The sequence below is a fragment of the Hemitrygon akajei genome, chromosome 6 (genome assembly GCF_048418815.1).
Source record: "Hemitrygon akajei chromosome 6, sHemAka1.3, whole genome shotgun sequence".
In the NCBI taxonomy this organism is placed as follows: Eukaryota; Metazoa; Chordata; class Chondrichthyes; order Myliobatiformes; family Dasyatidae; genus Hemitrygon; species Hemitrygon akajei.
In genome coordinates, this window is record NC_133129.1 from 40,965,583 (window position 1) to 40,986,167 (window position 20,585).

The window sequence follows — 20,585 nt, forward strand, 5'->3', positions numbered from 1 at the left end:
CCAGATGGTGTAGATCTTTGTTGCCTTCTCTCAGCTGGCATCACAACTAGTTCATTCGTTCTTTCTCTTGATCTTTGCCTTTTCACAGACATCTCTCCCCCCCCCCCCACACCCACAGAACATAAAATTTTCTTTCCCAGTTTTGACAAAGGTTATTGACCTGTATAAATGCCATTATAGTACCACTGATCACCGATAGGGGTTCAATTCCTGCTGTTGTCTGTAAGGAGTTTGTACTTCTTCCCCATGACCATGTGGGTTTCCTTCCATATTCCAAAGATGTACGGAGAGGGTTAGTGAGTTGTGGACATACTGTGTTGCCGCTGGAAGCGTGGTGACACTCATGGGCTGCCTAGCATGATCCTCGCTAACTTTATTTGACGCAAACAACACATTTTGCTGTATGCTTCAATGTTTTGCTGTACAAATCAAGCTAATCTTTAACTCTGTGTCTCTATCTAAACTCGTTGCCTGATCTTTTAGTAATTCCAGCATTTTCCTTTCTCCCCTGTGCAAAAATCAAATTTAGTTTGCCGTATTTCAATTAATACTCGGTTACAAACAAAATAAAGACACCATATTTTTGAAACTTAAACTACTTTATTTTACTGTTTATATATGTAAATAGCATAATTTACAGTAATCAAAGAGAACAGCTTACATTTCTTTCTAGAAAGGCAAAAGGAAAGTATATCCAGTCATTTGCACACATGGTTTATTATCAATAGGAAGTTCATTATCCAAATCCTTAACAATCTGTGTAAACTTTATGCCAGGAGCCGAAAGAGATCCCATTTTGTGAGAGTAAGTTCAGATTCATGATCTCTATAACCAATCAAAGATTGATTCAGTACACTTACCGTTAAGGTTTCTTTCAGTAAGGAGCTCACTTAAGGAACCTCACTTGACTTAATTTTTATGGTGAATTAAGTTTTGTAAGTATTTCATAAACATTAGAGGCACTGATTTGTTTTAAAGGCCCAATTTATGTTGCAATCTTAGAACCTAGATGAAGGGATAGTTGGTGAATAACGCAATGGAGCCATTATCAATATAAATTGTTTATTAATTATCTCCTACGTTTTTTCTATTAGCTGCATTGTTGTATTTACGATACCAGAATTTTAAAATTTCATCAGTGTAGATGATGTTCCTTTTTGTGCCCTGTGGCGCATTGGGCAGCATTTTTTTTGCTGTTTCCTTAGCATTTGTCTGCTTTCTATGAGACCGAGTTGCTAGCTTGACCCTCAACACAGCAGGGATGGAAAGTGTGCAAGGAACTAGTTGGATTCAAACCTGGACGATTCTCTTCAAAGTCATGTGTGGATGTCACTACACCAGCTGGCCAGTATAGATGTTCCAACATCTGTTTTCTCTTGACTCTTAGGCAATTATACAAAGGCTAAAACTAAAGATTAGTATCTTTTCATTCCTGTGCTAGAAAAAAAGATATTTAAAAAATTTCTATGATAATTTAATGAAATTATCTATTAATCTTTCTCTCTATACCAATATTCTCAAATTCCTCCTGGCATTTGATATAACACAGAGTGTTTATAATACCCACATTAAGGGGTATTGTCAGCTCAATAGGTTTTTTTTTAGCTGCAATGCATAGCATTGACATATGACTACTTTCAGCTTCATTTTTATGAAATAAAATATAAATTAAAATAAATAAATTCATAGCAGAAAACACAATTGATAGTTAATCACCTAACAATTTATTGCACCTTCTAAGAACAGTGTTTTTAAATGTATTCTTTCACATGATGTGTACATCATTGGCAACACCAGTGTTTATTGTCCATCCCTAGGTGCCTCTGATTGGTTGAGATAGTGATGACTCAACACACTTGCTGATCTCAGTCATGCAAAGATCAGAACAAATAAGGATGGTGGATTTCCTCTGAATGACACAGGTGAACCAGATGAGTTTTTACAACAATCCAGTAGTTTCAAAAGCCTACAATTACCAAAACTAGCATATTTTAATAAAAATAGACCCCAGGTTTATTTAATTACTTGATTTAAATTCTTGATTAGCCAAAATGTGTTTTGAACTATTTCACTAGATCAATGGCATTAAAACTTGGCAGCTAATCCAGTAACTGAATTAATATGATATCTTACATTTAATGCAGACACTTACAAAACTAGTTCTATAATACTCCCCATCACAATATTCTTTCATTAAACCTCAAAAAATTCTTAGTAAGAGCTGTACAAGCCTTTAATCACAAATGAAAAATGGATCAGTAAAATCTTTTCAGCCATTCTATCTTATCCATTCAGAAAAAGAAACCTTATCACAGCACCTAACACATACTGAAATAATCACAAGGTTGTTTGCCTCCATTATTTTTCTCACATCCATTTCACAATAAGTCCTAAACTTATAATTTAATAGTTTCTATCAATCAAGGTCTCAGATGCCAGGGTTTAGTCTTATGATTCTCCTGCAAAGTTAGATAATCTGTTTTGTGAATTGCTGGCATTAATGGGCATAACCGGAAAGAAGCTCACTCCTCTCTTTCTGAAATTCATTTTAGTTGCAGTCGTTGTTTTCCTCCATAGATGGTTTCAATGGCACCAACTTTCTGAGGTGGAGTATAACATATTACCATTACTATAAAGCTGGTTCATGGATGAATTTACAGGGTGTCTCACCAAAATGGCAGAATTTTAGTATGACATAATTTTACTTATACTTCCATGGCCTTTAAATTGTTTTATTTGCCTTCCTAACCTACAAAACCAGCCCAGATTATCTTAATTTACATAAAAGGTTCAATTAAACTAAAAGGATTGAAAAATACTGAAATCTACAATTGTCTTTACCTCTGACAGACAATAATCGCAGTTTCACAGAATCAAAAAATAGCTTTTGTTTCTTTACTTGATGACAAGGAATTCATGCCAATGCAAAAAAAGGTATGATTTCCACTCATGAGTTGAAATTAACAGTAATATAAAGTACCCGTACATACCACAAACATGGTAAGATATAACAGCTCCCTCTCTGGTAAATTTCATATCAAATTGTCCTGTATGACATGCCACTTTTTTTTATATAAAAGAGTATCCACAATAGAGCATGTTAAGTATCAGTTTGGCATGTGTAAAAATGCAATTGTTTTAATTTTCAGATTTCTCAATTAAAGTAATACAAAAGGTTTCTACAAGAAAAAAAATTCTTGTGTGTCACATATATTACATAACAATACATAAAACAAGCATGTTGCTGTCAAATGATATCCTCAAAAGCTGTTTATGTAAGAACACAATTTTAAGATGATTCTCTGGGAGATTGGACTGGACTAATTTATCACAAAGGAGCATAAGTAGAACCTCAAGAAATTTGAAATTTTCAAGGGAGTCTGGTTAATAGGCAACCCGCTATTAGGCAATGCTGTAGTTGTGTTGTTGATGTTCTAACTACTGCATGATCAGGGCTCATGTCATGACTTTCAATGTCATAATTTTGAATTTCACTGAGATTATTTCCCAAACATCTTCCAAATCTACAAAGAAGGTATAACCAGCAGAATGATAAATTAGTCAATTAAACCACAGTATGTATGATCATTTATATCCAATTATATATTATCAGAACTTATACTTTGATTTGCACAGGTCTACAACAAAAATAGTTGCAGTGTGAAAAGACAACCTTTTATGTTAAATAATTTGGAATATCATTAAACACCCAGACAGCAGTGTTATTTTAACAAACCTGCAGTATCAGGGATACACTACTGGTAGATATCAAACAATACCTGAAGATATTTTTCACCCTTTAGTAAGCATGATGAATATCAAAACATCATTTAATGTACATTTTAAAATCCCTAAAATTATTTAGCTCTTAAGCACAACCATTTGGGCACACTCATTGGGTTGAATGGCTTAAATCTGTTCCTCTGTCTTATGGTCTATGGTTTGTCAATTGAATATATTTATTGGATTAAACTGGGAGATTTTTTCCAGTAAATTCCAAAGAAGCATTCCACTGAAACTGAATGATTACCATCTTTCTATTTTTTTCCAATGATATCATAAAAACCTAGAGTATGTTACCCAACCAGCTTCAACGTAAGGAAATAACACTAAGAAATAGCAATTCCCACGCAGCAGTGTCCATTGTTGATTGGATCTACTGGAAGCTTCATTGCACTGTGAATAAAATGGAACATATTTCTCTTCTAAATTATTTCAGCATCTTTAATGATACCGTAGAGCTGAACTGTGGACAATCCTTCACAATGAGTTAAGAATACCTTGAATTTGTTGAGACAGATATAGCTGCTGCTTTTGTGTATCAGGTTAAGTTTGGGATATGAAAATCAAAGACTACAACAGTTGAAAGACTTGAACAACTGAAGTCTCTGATAGCATGAAAATGTTTAGCATTTGCTGCATTTAGCAAACTTGGGTAATTCAATTCCTGTACACACAGACAGAAATCCAGGCTTCTCAACTACAAAGGCAGGGTAGATGAAATCAGTGAATTGGTGCCTGAAGGTATGAAGTAACTGTCCATTGTGGGCATTGAAGAACAACAATTGGCCACTGTCACAGTCCACAAAAACACCAACGCTTGTTGGGAATTCTGTGAGAAGGACATCATGTGATGTACTGTTGTGAAGAAATTCATATCTGTACCTATTTAGAAAAACAGGAATGTTAATAAGGTAATAAAATGAATGCAAGGACAAGATAAAATTAAGCAACAAGCTCAAAGAATATGTTCAGTGTTCACATCAGTTATTATGAACTCATCAACCAACTCAAAATAAAATTCAACTGCTGAATGTCAATCAATGCTTGCAAGAAAACAATGTTTTTCAGTTAAGGGGTTTTGCTGCAAGGAAACAATTGAGATCAGTCAAATTACTGTAATCACAATTTTTTTAAAAAGCCCTTAAGTACATTAGAAAAGGCTCAGTGTGACAGCAATCCTACCTGTTTATATGATTAAAGTTGAAGTAGTGTGTATGTATGAAGCTACACTAAGGTAATGAACCATTGAATACCTTACTGCAATGGACAGCCAGCCAAATCATCATCAGTGATCCCTCGAGTATTGATCATCAGTGATCCCTCGAGTATTGATCATCAGTGATCCCTTGAGTATTGATTATCAGTGATCCCTCGAGTATTGATCATCGGTGATCCCCTCGAGTGTTGATCACCGGTGATCCACTCAAGGTGACCAACAGAGTTCTGCAGGGATCTGTTCTGCAAACCCTCCTCTGAGATTTTTATAAATGACCTGGATGAAGAAGTAGAAGGGTGGGTTAGTAAGTTTGCTGATGACACGAAGGTTGGGAGTGTTGTCGATTGTCTGGAGAGTTGTCAAAAGGTTGCAACGGGACAGCGATAAGATGCAAAACTGGGCTGAGAAGTGGCAGATGGAGTTCAACCTGGATAAATGTGAAGTGGTTCATTTCAGTAGGTCAAATTTGAAGACAGAATATAATAATGATAAGACTCTTGGCAGTGTGGAGGATCTGAGAGATCTTGGGGTTTATGTCCACAGTGTTGTTAAGAAGGCGTATGGTATGTTGGCATTCATCAACCATGGGATTGAGTTCAAGAGCTGTGAGGTAATGTTACAGCTATATAAGATCTTAATTAGACCCCATTTTTAGTACTGTATTCAGTTCTGGTCACCTCATTACAGGAAGGATGTGGATGCTATAAAGAGAGTGCAGAGAATATTTACAAAGATGTTGCCTGGATTGGAGAGCATGCCTTATGAGAATAGGTGAGTGAACTTGGCCTTTTCTCCTTGAGCAACAGAGGATGAGAGGTGACCTGATGGAGGTATATAAGATAATGAGAGGCATTGGTGGTGCAGAAAGCCAGAGGCTTTTTCCCAGGGCTGATGTGGCCAACATGAGGGGGCATAGCTTTAAGGTGCTTGGAAGTAGGTACCGAGAGGATGTCAGGGGTAAGTTTTCACACAGAGTGGTGGGTGTGTGCAATGCACTGCCAGCGAAGGTGGGACAGGCGAATACAATAAGGTCTTTTAAGAGCCTCCTAGATAGGTAGATGGAGCTTAGAAAAATAGAGGGCTGGGCGCTAGGGAAATTCTAGGGAGCTTCTAGAGCAGGTTACATGGTCAGCAGAACATTGTGGGGCAAAGGGCCTGTAATGTACTGTAGATTTCTATGTTTAAAACTGTCAATAATATAATAACTACCAACTTAACAAATCGGTTTAAACTGGCGATGTGCTATTGGCCTGATGTGCAAAAGCACCACTTAAATGAACTGTACAACCAGAAGAGAGTTGGATTTGATCGCTGGTGTCTGCTGGTTTTAAATGATCTCTGCAAAGGAGCCAGAAAGACTGCTGCAATTGGATTTATGTAACTAGTGCATCAATCACTTATCATTCCTGTTCTTGATCATGAACTTTCTGCTAGAGGGTGAATATCACAGAAACATAGAAAACCTACAGCACAATACAGGCCCTTTGGCCCACAATGCTGTGCTGAACACGTCCTTACCTTAGAAATTACCTACGGTTACCCATAGCCCTCTATTTTTCTAAGCTCCATGTATCCATCCAGGCGTCTCTTAAAAGACCCTATCGTTTTTGCCTCCACCACCATCACTGGCAGCCCATTCCACACTCTCACCACTCTCTGCATAAAAAACTTACCCCTGACATCTCCTCTGTACCTACTTCCAAGCACCTTAAAACTGTGCCCACTTGTGCTAGCCATTTCAGCCCTGGGAAAAAGCCTCTGACTATCCACACGATCAATGCCTCATCATCTTGTACACCTCTATCAGATCACCACTCATCCTCCGTCATTCCAAGGAGAAAAGGCCAAGTTCACTTAACCTATTCTCATAAGGCATGCTCCCCAATCCAGGCAACATCTTTGTAAATCTCCTCTGCACCCTTGCTATGGTTTCCACACCCTTCCTGTAGTGAGGCAACCAGAACCGAATACAGTACTCCAAGTGGGGTCTGACCAGGGTTCTATATAGCTGCAACATTGACTCTCAGCTCTTAAACTCAATCCCACAATTGATGAAGGCCAATATACCATATGCCTTCTTAACCACAGAATCGACCTGCGCAAGAGCTTTGAGTGTCCTATGGACTTGGACCCCAAGATCCCTCTGATCCTCCACACTGCCAAGAGTCTTACCATTAATACTATATTCTGTCATCATATTTGACCTACCAAAATGAACCCCTCACACTTACCTGGGTTGAACTCCATCTGCCACTTCTCAGCCCAGTTTTGCATCCTATCAATGTCCCACTGTAACCTCTGACAGCCCTACACACTATCCACAACACCCCCAACCTTTGTGTCATCAGCAAATTTACTAACCCATCCCTCCACTTCCTCATCCAGGTTATTTATAAAAATCACAAAGAGTAGGAGTCCCAGAACAGATCCTGAGGCACACCACTGGTCACTGACCTCCATGCAGAATATGACCCGTCTACAACCAATCTTTGCCTTCTGTAAGCAAGCAAATTCTGAATCCACAAAGCAAGGTCCCCTTGGATCCCATGCCTCCTTACTTGCTTAATAAGCCTTGAATGGGGTACCTTATCAAATGCCTTGTGAAATCCATATACACTACATCTATTACTCTTCTTTGTGGTGGCGTGTTGGGGAGGAAGCATTAAGAAGAAGGACGCCTCACGTCTTAATAAGCTGATAAGGAAGGCGGGCTCTGTCGTGGGCAAAGTACTGGAGAGTTTAACATCGGTAGCTGAGCGAAGGGCGCTGAGTAGGCTACGGTCAATTATGGAAAACCCTGAACATCCTCTACATAGCACCATCCAGAGACAGAGAAGCAGTTTCAGCGACAGGTTACTGTCGATGCAATGCTCCTCAGACAGGATGAAGAGGTCAATACTCCCCAATGCCATTAGGCTTTACAATTCAACTGCCAGGACTTAAGAACTTTTTTTTAAAGCTATTATTAATGCTTTTTGAGTTAGTGATTTAGATGCATATCATATTATTACTGAGTTAAGTATTGTATGTAATGAGTTTTTGCTACAACAAGTGTATGGGACATTGGAAAAAATGTTGAATTTCCCCATGGGGATGAATAAAGTATCTATCTATCTATCTATCTATCTACTCTATCTTCATCAATGTGTTCGGTCACATCCTCATAAAATTCAATCAGGCTCGTAAGGCACGACCTGCCTTTGACAAAGCCATGCTGACTATTCCTTATCATATTATGCCTTTCCAAACATCGATACATGTGGGATGGTCAAGTATTCAACTTGGCTGTGAATCTTCCCTCCCAAGCCTAGCTGAAGCTAAGGAATTAGCTGCACATGTGAGCAGCAGATCAAGCTGGCTGTTCTATTACTTGATGGATGCATATCGATGTAATGAATGTGTTAACCTGCTCAAAATCAGTAATATAGTAAATGATTGTATCGTCTATGGAGTTCCTGAGCGTAGAGTCAACGGAGCACTACAGCACAGAAACAGGCCCTTTGGCCCATCTAGTCCATGTGGAACTATTAATCTGCCTAGTCCCATTGACCTGCACCTGGACCACAGCCCTCCATACCCCTACCATCCATGAGCTTATCCAAACTTCTCTTAAATGCTGAAACAGAACCACTTAGAAGCACATTCATCACTTCTGCAGGCTCATTCCACACTCTCATCACCATCTGAGTGAATATGTTCCCTCTCATGTTCTCCTTAAACATTTTACCTTTCACCCTTAGCACAAGGGTTTCAATCAACCTCAGTGGAAGAAGCTAGTTCGCATTTACCCTATCTATACACCTCATAATTTTCTATACCTAACAGATGTACCTATAATCGAGCAGCAAAATGATATAGTAGACTATAATGTTAAATACAATCTTATAATATTAAGACTAAAGTGGAATTTAATGCATTGTGTTTTACATTAGCTGAGAAGGGAATGGGCATGTAGGACAAAATTTTCATCCCAAATAATTTAAAACAAAATCTTTTAAATGCTATTTCTTGTTTCATGTTGGATATCTGCTTTATCCATGCTTGCAAATACAGTAGGTTCATGGGGTAGCCCATCCACTTCAAGCTCTGATGTGTTGTGCATTCAGAGATGCTCTTCCGCACACCACTGTTGTAACCCATGCTTATTTGAAATACCGTCGCCTTCCTGTCAGCTTGAACCAGTCTGACCATTCTCCTTTGATCTCTCTCATTGACAAGACATTTTAAATGAAGTAGAATGCTGCCATGCTTTCTTCATAATTGCACTTGTGTGCTGGGCCCAGGACAGGTGACAGCATGATTCCAAATGGAGGAATTAAGCTCAGACCAAACTTCCACAGAAAGGTAGCTTTTGATTAGCTCACAGAACTGCTGCTCACTGGATTTTTTTTTGTTTATCGCACAATTCTATGTAAACTAGAATGTTATCCATAAAAATCCCAGGAGATTAGCAGTTTCTGAGATACTCAAGCCAACCAGTCTGGCACCAACAGCCTAACTCACTTAGATCAGACTCCTTCTCCATTCTGACATTTGGCCCGAACGCACAACAAACCTCTTGACCATGGCTGCATGCTTTTATGCCTTGAGTTGTTGCCACACGATAGTGTTACGTACCCGTGGGTATTTTGTACTTGTCACATGACAGTGGTGTTGAAGCTATACTGGACTTAAGGTAGTGGTCTTGTGATGGTGGAGTGACATCATTTTCCCACCAGTAGAGGTCATATGACAGGTTTTTTTTACAGGGTATAAAAGGAGGACCCCTCCCTGTGAGGAGGGGCAGTTCGTGGCTGGATTTGCCAGTTTGACTCCATGCCACTGCGTGGTCCAATATTATGATGCAGTTTGGTTGAAAGATGGAGTTTTATTTAATGCCTGCAGTTTAAAAGGTCATTGTTGGCAGTTTCTTTATAATACTGCCAGTTAAAAATCAATGGAGAGTGAAGATCGGAGTTCAGGAGCTAAAAGAGCGAGGAAAGTCGATTTCGACGGTGAAACAGGTTCGACCTTGTTTGATCCTCATTCGGAAGGAATTCGTTGACTGTGCTCGTGTTAATCCCTGCGAAATATAGCAGAAAGGATTGGGTACAGTGTTGTAAAGGAAAGGTCAGTGCCTTTAAGCCGTTTCATTTTCATCTTCGTAAATTCTTCGGGGAAAAGTAGTTCGACTGGGAACCGCAACAACACGACGTGAAAGAGAATTTAAATTGTCTAAAAAGTCTCTCCTTTAATGGACTGTAAGCATTTTGAACTTTCACAGTACTACTTTGAAGAACTGTTTTTGCAACATCGCTTTAAGAACTGTTTAAGCTTCATTGCTTTAAGAACTGTTTAAGCTGCCGCACAGCAGCTGATTTCCGGTTACGTTAGTGGTTTGTTTACTTTTGGGGGTTTGTTTTTCAGTGTTTAATAAATGTTTTATTTGTTATAAAAACCCTGCCTCACTTTATATTTATTGTTGCTGAATCCGTAACAATAGCTAATTGGATATTTGCATTCATGAGCAGGTGTAGAGGAGTACATAATAAAGTAGCCATTGGGTGTATAGTATATTACTGATATTCTTCTCCAACACAAGGGCTCTGCATTCCCATGATCTTCCATACTGACCACAAAACCCCATGTGAGACTAATCAAAAGCTATCTTTCTGTGGAAGTTTGGTCTGAGCTTAATTCTTCCATTTGGAATCATGCTGTCACCTGACCTGAGCCCAGCACACAAATGCAATAACGATGAAAGCATGGTAGTGCTCTACTTCCTTAGGAGTTTGTGAAGGTTCAGCATGAGTTCTAAAACTCTGACCAACTTCTATAGATGTGTGGTGGAGAGTATATTGACTGTCTGCATCACAGCCTGATATGGAAACACCAATGCCCTTGAATGGAAAATCCTACAAAACGTAGTGGGTATAGCTCAGTCCATCATGGGTAAAGCCCTCCTGATCTTTGAGCGCATCTACATGAAGCGTTGTAGCAGGAAATCAGCATCCATTATCAAGGACCCCCACTACCCATGCTCGCTTCTCACTTCTGCCATCAAGGAGGCACAGGAACCTCCGAAATCACACCACCAGGTTCAGGAACAATTAATACCCTTCAACAATCAAGCTCTTGAACCAAAGGGGAGAACCTCATTCAACTCCACTTGCCCCATCATTGAAACATTCCCACAACCCATGGACTCACTTTCAAGGACTCTTCATCTCATGTTCTCTATATTTATTGCTTATTTGTTACTATTATTCTTTCTTTTGTATTTGCATAGTTGACTTTTGCACACTGGCTGAACGCCCAAGTTGGTGCAGTCTTTCACTGACTCTGTTATGGTTATTATTCATTTATTGAGTAGGCCTGCAAGAAAATGGGTTGTATATGGTGACATATATGTACTTTGATAATAAATTTACTTTGAACTTTGAAGTAGAATAGCCCCTGAATCCCACTATTGTGTAGTAAATAAAGGACAACTCATACCCTGCTGCAGTTGCATAGTATCGCATGCACCACGATTTGTTACTTCTCCCCAACGAACAGTTTCTTGTGCTAGGATATGTTACTCCAATCCTGTAGGCTTCACACCGGTCAACTGTTACTTCCCAGTAGTGTTGACCCCGAGGAGGCAAAGCTTCTCCAAGAACAGAACAGTACCTGCAGAGAGAGCATGGTCACACAGAGATAATAATTTACAAGATAGCAATGCAATCCACATGACAAACCTGTACTGTCTTTGTTGCCTATTATAACTGGGAGACTGATTCAGATCATTGGTGAAAACAACATCTCCCTCAATGTCGCAAAAACAAAGGAGCTGGTTGTGGATTACAGGAGGATTGGAGATGGGCTAACTCCTATTGATATCAATGGATCTGGGGTTGAGAGAGTGAACAGCTTCAAGTTCACACATACAAACAAGCTGGATGAACTCAGCAGGTCGGGCAGCATCCGTTGAAAGGAGCAGTCAATGTTTCGGGCCGAGACCCTTCATCAGGACTGAAGGAGGAGGGAGCAGGGGCTCTATAAAGAAGGTGGGGGGAGGGTGGGAAGGTGCCAGGTGAAAAACCAATCAGAGGAAAGATCAAGGGGTGGGGGAGGGGATAGGCCAGAGAGGTGAAGAAGGAATGTAAGGGGAAAGCACTATGGGTAGTAGAAGGTAGAATCATAAGAGAGGTGATAGGCAGCTGGAAGAGGAGGCGGAGTGAAACTGGGATGGAGGAAGGTAGGGGGAGGGAATTACTGGAATTTGGAGGATTCAATGTTCATACCAAGGGGCTGGAAACTACCCAGACAGTATATGAGGCGTTGCTCCTCCAACCTGAGTTTGGCCTCATCATGGCAGTAGAGGAGGCCATGTATGGACATATCTAAATGGGAATGTGACGCAGAGTTGAAATGGGTGGCAACTGGGAGATCCTGTCTGTTGTAGCAGACGGAGCGGAGTTGCTTGACGAAGCAGTCCCCCAATCTGCGTCGGGTCTCGCCGATGTAGAGGAGGCCGCACCGGGAGCACCGGATGCAATAGATTAAACCAAAAGACTCACAAGTGAAGTGTTGCCTCACCTGGAAGGACTGTTTGGGGCCCTGAATGGTGGTAAGAGAGGAGGTGTAGGAACAGGTATAGCACTTACGCTTGCAGGGATAAGTACCAGGTGGGAGATCTGTGGGGAGGGACGTGTGGACCAGGTAGTCACGGAGGGAATGATCCCTACGAAAAGCAGAGAGGGGTAGAGAGGGAAAGATGTGCTTGATCCGGAGGCTGGTGGGGTGGTAGGTGAGGACAAGGGGAACACGGTCTCTGTTGTGGTGACGGGAGGATGGGGTGAGGGCTGAAGTGTGGGAAATGGAAGAGATGCAGTTGTGGGCATCATTGATGATGGCAGAAGGGAAACCACAATTCTTAAAGAAAGAGGACATTTGAGATGTCCTGGAACGGAAAGCCTCATCCTGGGAGCAGATGCAACGGAGATGGAGGAATTGGGAATAGGAAATAGCATTTTTACATTTGGCAGGGTGGGAAGAGGTATAATCAAGGTAGTTATGGGAGTCAGTGGGTTTATAGAAGATGTCAGTGGACAGTCTGTCTCTAGAGATGGAGACCAAGAGATCGAGAAAGGGGAGAGAAGTGTCCGAGATGGACCAAGTGAATTTGAGGGCTGGGTGAAAGTTAGAGGCAAAGTCGATGAAATTGACGAGCTCAGCATGGGTGCAGGAAGCAGCACCAATGTAGTCGTCAATATAGCAAAGGAAAAGTTGGGGAGCAGTACCAGTATAGATTTGGAGCATAGACTGTTCCACATAACCCATGAAGAGGCAGGCATAGCTGGGGCCCATGCGAGTGCCCATAGCTACACCCTTGGTCTGAAGAAAGTGGGAAGAGCCAAAAGAGAAGTTATTAAGTGTGAGTACCAGTTCCGCCAACCAGAGGAGTGTGGTGGTGTTGGGGAACTGGTGAGGTCTATTGTCAAGAAAGTAGCGGAGGGCTTTGAGGCCTTCTTGATGCGGATAAGGATTGGACATCCATGATGAAAATGAAGCGGTCGGGATCGGGGAACTGGAAGCTATTGAAGAGCTTCAAGTTCACATCACCGAGGACCTCGTGGTCTGTACACACCAGCTGTGTGGTGAAAAAGGCACAACAGCGTCTCTTTCACCTCAGGCGGTTGAGGAAGTTTGGTATGCGCCCCCAAATCCTAAGAACTTTCTACAGGGGCACAATTGAGAGCACCCTGACTGGCTGCATCACTGCCTGGCATGGGAACTGTACCACCCTCAATCGCAGGACTCTGCAGAGAGTGGTGCAGACAGCCCAGCGCATCTGTAGCTGTGAACTTCCCATGATTCAGGAGGTTTACAAGGACATGTGTGTAAAAAGGGTCTGTTGGATCACTGGAGACCCAAGTCATCCCAACTACAATCTATTCCAGCGGCTACCATCTGGGAAGCAGTACCACAACATAAAAGCCAGGACCCACAGGCTCTGGGACAGCTTCTTCCACCAGGCCATCAGACTGATGAACTCACATTGATTTGAAGGTACTCTGTATTACATTGACTGTTCTATTTATTATAAATTACTATGATTGCAAATGGCACATTTAGATGGAGACCCAACATAAAAGATTTTTACTCCTCATGTATGTGAAGGATGTAAGAAATAAAGTCAATTCAATTCAGTTCTACACAGGAGCAGTTCACAGAGGTGACACCAATGATTTTAATGTATTGACTGTATGTTAAAAATGTCACGTGTAATCAAAGGTTAGGATAGACAATAAACTGGCTGAGTTTGGATTCCTAACATCATGTGGAAAGAATTTCGATGAACACGTTGAGTACTGTCAGCACTTTTATTCCTTGGTTATATGTTTGTCTCCAGAGAAAACACAATCGATCTACGGCCATCCTTAACATATTGTTCCACTGAGAGCTTTGCAGCCAAGAACAAGAACGTTGCGCTGTGAGGTGGGAATTGCTGATCGTGTCAGGGCTCTTTCACCCCCCCAATGATAGAGTTATACATAATGGAAAGAGGCCTTTAGGCCCTACCGGTCCATGCCGACTAAGACACCCATCTCAAATAGTACCCTTTGCCCGCTTTTGACCCATATTCCTCTAAAACTGTCCTATCCATATTCCTATCCACAGGATTATAAATGTTAATGCAGCAGCCTCAACCACTTTCTCTGGCAACTCACTCTATGTATGAAATTCCGTATCATTTCATAAATATTCCACTCCCCACCATCAAAAGTAAGACAGCCTGATAACAATGTAAATAATACTATCCTTCCCTTCCAAATGCCAGATATTCTGCCAACTGCCTACTCAGTTTTAAATTTATAACAAACATCATGAATGCAGGCGAAGCTAGAAGGGAAAGATCAGGCACCGCAGATGGTAATGTTATTAAAGATTGTGAAGCCTGAGACTAAGTTCCAGCACAGAAATTCCAAGTGCACAATAGGTGCAGGTCATCTGGACCCTCAAATGTACTCCCCCCCCCCACCCCCCCCCCCCCCACCGACCCACCTACTAATCCAATGCTGGCATCAATTCAGTCTCTGTGTTACGTAGTTTCCCACAGCCCTCAGGTATTCAACCTTTAAAATATTTAACCTTAAGTACATCTCATCATCTGGCTTTGACTGCTCTCTAGGCCGTGGAATTCCTAAAGTTTACTATCTCTGAATAATTAAGCGTTTTAAGTACCATGAATTTGCTTGATTATCTCAAAAATATATCTACTTTCTTCATGTCCTTTTAAAAAACAAAACATAGTGTCCTTACTTGGTCTGACTTATATAACAGATAGCTCTGTGGTTAACTGTCAGCTGACCTCTGAAGTGGTCCAGCCAGCCTGTTATGTTTTGTAACAGGAGTCCAAAATTCAGGTCTAACCTTGAGTTGACTTTAAGCAATGTGTGCATGTATCACATATAGATAGAAGGATAGATAGATACTTTATTGATCCCAGAGGAAATTACACTGTCACAGCAGCATTACAAGTGCACAGATATATAAATGTTAGAAGAGAAGCAAGAAAGAATAAAAAAGTTACCTCAGTCTAACAGGAGGGGGTCATCAGTTCCCTGGCTATAGATTGAGTCTAAGAATGTAGAGTGATCTCATGTAGTGCTCTTTGGAGCAACACAGTTGTCTTAGTTTATTACTAAAAGTGCTCCTCTGTTCAGGCAAGGCGGCTTCCAGAGGGTGAGAAACATTGTCAAGAATTGGCAGGATTTTCCATAGGGTCCTTTGTTCTACCACAGCCTCCAGTGTGTCCAGTTTGACTCCTATAACAGAACCAGCCTTTCTAATCAATTTATTGAGCCTGTTGGCATCATCTGTGTTGATGCCATTGCCCCAGCACACCACCACATAGAAGATCGTACTGGTGACAACAGACTGGTAGAACATGTGAAGGAGAGGCCTGCAAACTCCAAAGGACCTCAGTCTCCTCAAAAGTAGAGGTGACTCTGGCCATTCTTGTACACAGCCTCTGAGTTGGAGCTCCACTCCTGTCATCCAGGTGCACCCCCAGGTACTTGCAGGTTCTCACCACATCCACATCCTCACTATCAATAGTAACAGGGAGCAGTGCAGTCTTAGTCTCCCTAAAGTCCATCATCATCTCTTTTGTCTTATTAATTCTGAGCTGCAGATGATTCAGCTGGCACCGTTTCAAAAAGTCCTCTACAAGGGCCCTGTATTCATCCTCCTGTCCTCCCTTATATACCCAACTATTGCTGAGTCAGAGGATTTCTGCAGATCACATGACTCAGTGTTGTATTAAAAGTCCGAGGTATACAGGGTAAACAGGAAGGGAGCCATTATAGTCCCCCGTGGGACCCCAGTGCTGCTTATAGTCATGTCTGACGCACAGCTCTGAAGCCGCATAAACTGTGGTCTGCCAGTTAGGTATCCAGGATACAATGGAAGTGCCAACCTGAAGTGAACTGAGTTTCTCCCTCAGCAATGAGGGCCGCATGGAATTGAAGGCACTTGAGAAATCAAACAAATATGTTCCTCTTATCTGCTTATCCAAATGGGAATAGGCTTTGTTCAGCGGGTAGATGACAGCATTGTTGACTTCAATATGCCTCTGGTAGGCAAACTGCAGAGGATCGAGGGCTGATCTGACCGGGGGTTGGAGGTGAGCCAGGAACAGCCTCTCTAGGGTCTTCGTGATGTGTGAGGTCAGGTCCACTGGACGGTAGTCATTCAAGATTTTCAGTTAGCCTTTCTTGGGTACTGGGACCACACATGATGTTTTCCACACAGTCATGTCCCTTTCCAGGCTGAGACTCGGATTGCAGCCACGTTTCACAATGTCATAACGGAGTGAAGACATATACAATTTACATATATATTTATATATCACCCGTAATGATTTTTTAAAGAAACAACACAGGACATTCACTGCATAGTGAAGTTTTATATTGTTCCATTCAGGCTTAAAGATTTAATCACAGCGGAGGATTTCTTACTCTTGTGGAGTATAACTTTTTTTTTCACTCTGCTTGGCAGATGAGACTTGTGGCTGTGAAACCAATTTCAGGTTTTGGAGCCTCCTCCATGATGATTGTAGGAGTTGACTCTGAGACTGCAGAAATGGTTCTGACAGCTCCAGTGATTTGTATTCTCATTCTTTTTCCTTCTTCTAGTTTGTGAATCCTGATCTTGATCCATGCATTTAGTTCACTGGAATATTCTCTTATTAATCTTTCTATTGCTCCCTTTCCAATTTGATCTCTCCTCTTGGTTTCCTCATCCACATCATCTGATGAATCTTCTATTCTCATATCTTCATTGACTACTTTCTTCATGGCCTTCCATTCATCCAGCTGGGCTTTGGTCTTGGCATCTACTTTTACAAAACAGCTTTTTGTCTCCCACTTGGAAGTTCACGTAATAGCCTTAATGCATGCAGAGTAGATTCTAGTTCTTTATATTCACAAAAGTCAAATGTTTGCAACTTTCCTGAAGTTCCTTGAGCTCTTTTCCAGCTTAAAACCAAGCCACATTCACAAGTAACTGCCCGATAAACATATCAAAGGTTTTCTCAGATATGTTGCCTACAAAATCAGTTGTAGTCAGACCAATGTTTCCATTAATTTCACAATTCTTCTGAGCAGCATGGTCCTTCCTTTGTCTAATATTCTTTCCAACCAGAGCACAGAGGTTGACACCAAAACCTGTTTGTGCTCTGTTGAGCAATTTTTCATAGTGTACGGCATGGAGACAGTTGTGGCATCATTCAGTACCTTGTTTAATTCACTTTCAGTTGACTTTATTGCAGGGAACGTGGCATGCAAATCGTGGATGGATCTCCAATCAAATTGTAGTTATCTCAGCTAATCAAGTCCCAACAATGCTGGTCCTCCTGTTTCTATTACATGCAAACTCAATGGTTGTTTCATTTCACTCACATGGATTTCATTCCCACAGGAGTTATCTTTTCTCCAGTATAAGTTCTTAGTTGGATACCTGCAGGCTTCAGTCTAGCATCTTCAAAAAGCTGTTCAAACTCATTTTGTGGAATGACTGTAACAGCTGAGCCAGTGTCCAATTCCATTTTAATTAATTTGTTGTTCACTTCTGGTGTGAGCCATATTGCTCGTCTATTGTTAGTATTCATATTGAAAACCTCAAGGGTACCCAGTCTTGTGTCACTCTCACCATTCTCAGATTTTTCATCAACGGCATGCATATTAGTGCTCTTCTTGAAACTGCAACTTGACTTTTTCTCTTCTCTGTGCAGTCCATTTGTTTTTGTCTGCCTGACATGATCTTTGTATGTGATCTACTTTGTTGCACTTTCTGTGAGTTCCACCTTAAATCTACAATTATTTGGTGTATGTGAGTCCCTGCCACAATGATAACACAATTTGTTTGGCCAGGCTGATTTACGTTTAGACGCTGCAATTTTATTCATGTTCACTTTCATTCCTGGCTGCAACTCAGTTGCATCTCTGTCTGTGGTTTCCATTGAAACAGCAATTTCAATTGCTCTTTTGAATGCAAGTTGTGCTTCGGTTAGGAGCTGCTTTTGAATGCTTTCTTTTAAGATTCCACAAACTAAATGATCTCTTAGTGTATCATTAAGCCCATTACAGAACTGACAATGCTCAGACAATCTCTTCAATTCAGCCACATATGCTGAAATGGAATCCCGCTCTTCTTGTTTCTGCTTACGAAACCCAAAATGATTTGCAATCAACAATGGCTTCAGTTCTAAGAGTTCCTGCATTACACTGACAATATTACCAAAGCTCATTTCTGCTGGTTTGGTTGGAGCAAACTGTATACCCTTTGCACTTGGCAAAATTGGCACTTGCTTCTCAGTGGCTATTTCATTTGCTTCAAAATACTGTTCAGTATACATAAGCCAATTACCGATTGTGTAATCAAACTCGTCAATCTTTTCAATGTAGCCAGCCATTTTTGCTTTTTTTAAAATGATTATTATCATCCAGTACTCACTTTTTATGAATCATGAATTCTTCCATTTATGGCCTTTATTTTCTCTGCACGTGCTGGGCTGTGTTTTTTACTCACCGTGTTTTTTTTTAGTTCAAACGATTCCCTGCATTTGAATGGGTCTGCACCCATCTCGGGCTCATTTCAAAAATACCTTGTTGCCAATATTATGTTTCTATAACTTCAAATATTAAACTAATTCAAAGGTACAAGAGGCCAAAATGCGAGTCTAATTAAGTTTACTTTAAATGAGGCACACACACACACACACACACACACACACACACACACACACACACACACACACACACACACACACACACACACTCTCACACACACACACACACACACACACACACACACACACACACACACACACTACATTACTTAAATATTAAATGCACAACTAAATCAAGTCTCTACAAGGGGTTCAAGCAGGCAACTGATCACCCTTTCTTGGGGAAATTAGGATGAATAATAGTGCTATCTATACTAGTCACATTCTACAGATACAAATTTTTTAAACAAAAATCTCCCAGGTCCATTTGAAGTAAGAGGGATCTTGGCAACTGAAACTTCCGTTACCACTGGTGGTAAGTGAGGACTTGGCAGCTGACAGGTTGAGCACTGAGTTGGATGGATGTGGTGGATGACGTAGGGCAGGAAATAAACAGCAGGGCTTTGCAAAACCTGTAGCTAATGGACAATGGAGTGTGAAATGCTAGAAAACAGAGTTGGGGGGTTCAGCAGGAGTAAAACTGTTACACTGGTAGGGTGAAATGAACTAACAAATGTGATTTGTTATGCATTTGGTTCAGTACCTTATTTAAATTTGGACCATAAACACAAGAGGTTCTGCAGATGCTGGAAATTCAAAGCAACACACACAAACTGCTGGAGGAACTCAGCAGGTCAGGCAGCATCCATGGAAACAGTTGATGTTTCAGGCTGAGACCCTTCTTCAGGACTGGAAAGGAAGGGGGAATATGCCAGAATAAAAAGATGAGGAAAGGGCAAAGAGGACAGCTAGATGTGATAAGTGAAGCCAGGTGAGTAGGAAAGGTAAAGGGCTGGAGAGGAAGTAATCTGATGGTGAGGAGAGTGGACCATAGGAGAAAGGGATGGAGGAGGGGCAATGGGAGGTGCGGAAGGGGGTGTTAGATAGGCAGGTGAGAAGAGGTAAGAAGCCAAAGTTAACAATAGAAGAATTGGGGAGATGGAGGGAATTTTTTTACCGGAAGAATTTATATTCATGCCATCAGTTGGAGATAACTCAGACAGAATATAAGGAGTTGGCACATGGACCAACATGTCAAAAAGGGAATGGGAATGGGAACTAAAATGTTTGGCCACCAGGAAGTTCACTTTTGGTGGATGCAGCGGAGGTGCTCGATGAAGCACTACTCCAATTTGTAACAGGTCTCACCAATGTAGAGTAGGCTGCATTGGGAGCACTGGACACCACAGACGACCCCAGCAGATTCGCAGATGAACTGTTGCCTCACCTGAAAAGACCGTTTGTCCCCTGAATGGATGTGAGGAGGGAGGTGAATGGGCAAGTGTAACACTTTGGCCACTTGAAGGGATAAGTGCTGGGTGGGAGATT

At 41.1% G+C, this 20,585-nt stretch overlaps 1 protein-coding gene across 1 annotated transcript in view; it reads right to left on the minus strand.

Annotated features, from left to right (window-relative positions):
• Positions 1-580: 580 nt before the first annotated feature.
• The window catches only part of LOC140729788 (cardiomyopathy-associated protein 5-like), a 109,580-nt gene continuing 89,575 nt past the window's right edge, over positions 581-20,585 (minus strand). The window contains exons 12-13 of the mRNA XM_073050005.1: positions 11,477-11,650; positions 581-4,665 (exon numbers count right to left, since the gene is read on the minus strand). Of these exons, the coding sequence (XP_072906106.1) occupies positions 4,407-4,665; positions 11,477-11,650 (433 nt within the window). The 3' untranslated portion in view covers positions 581-4,406. The remainder of the gene's footprint in view (positions 4,666-11,476; positions 11,651-20,585) is intronic.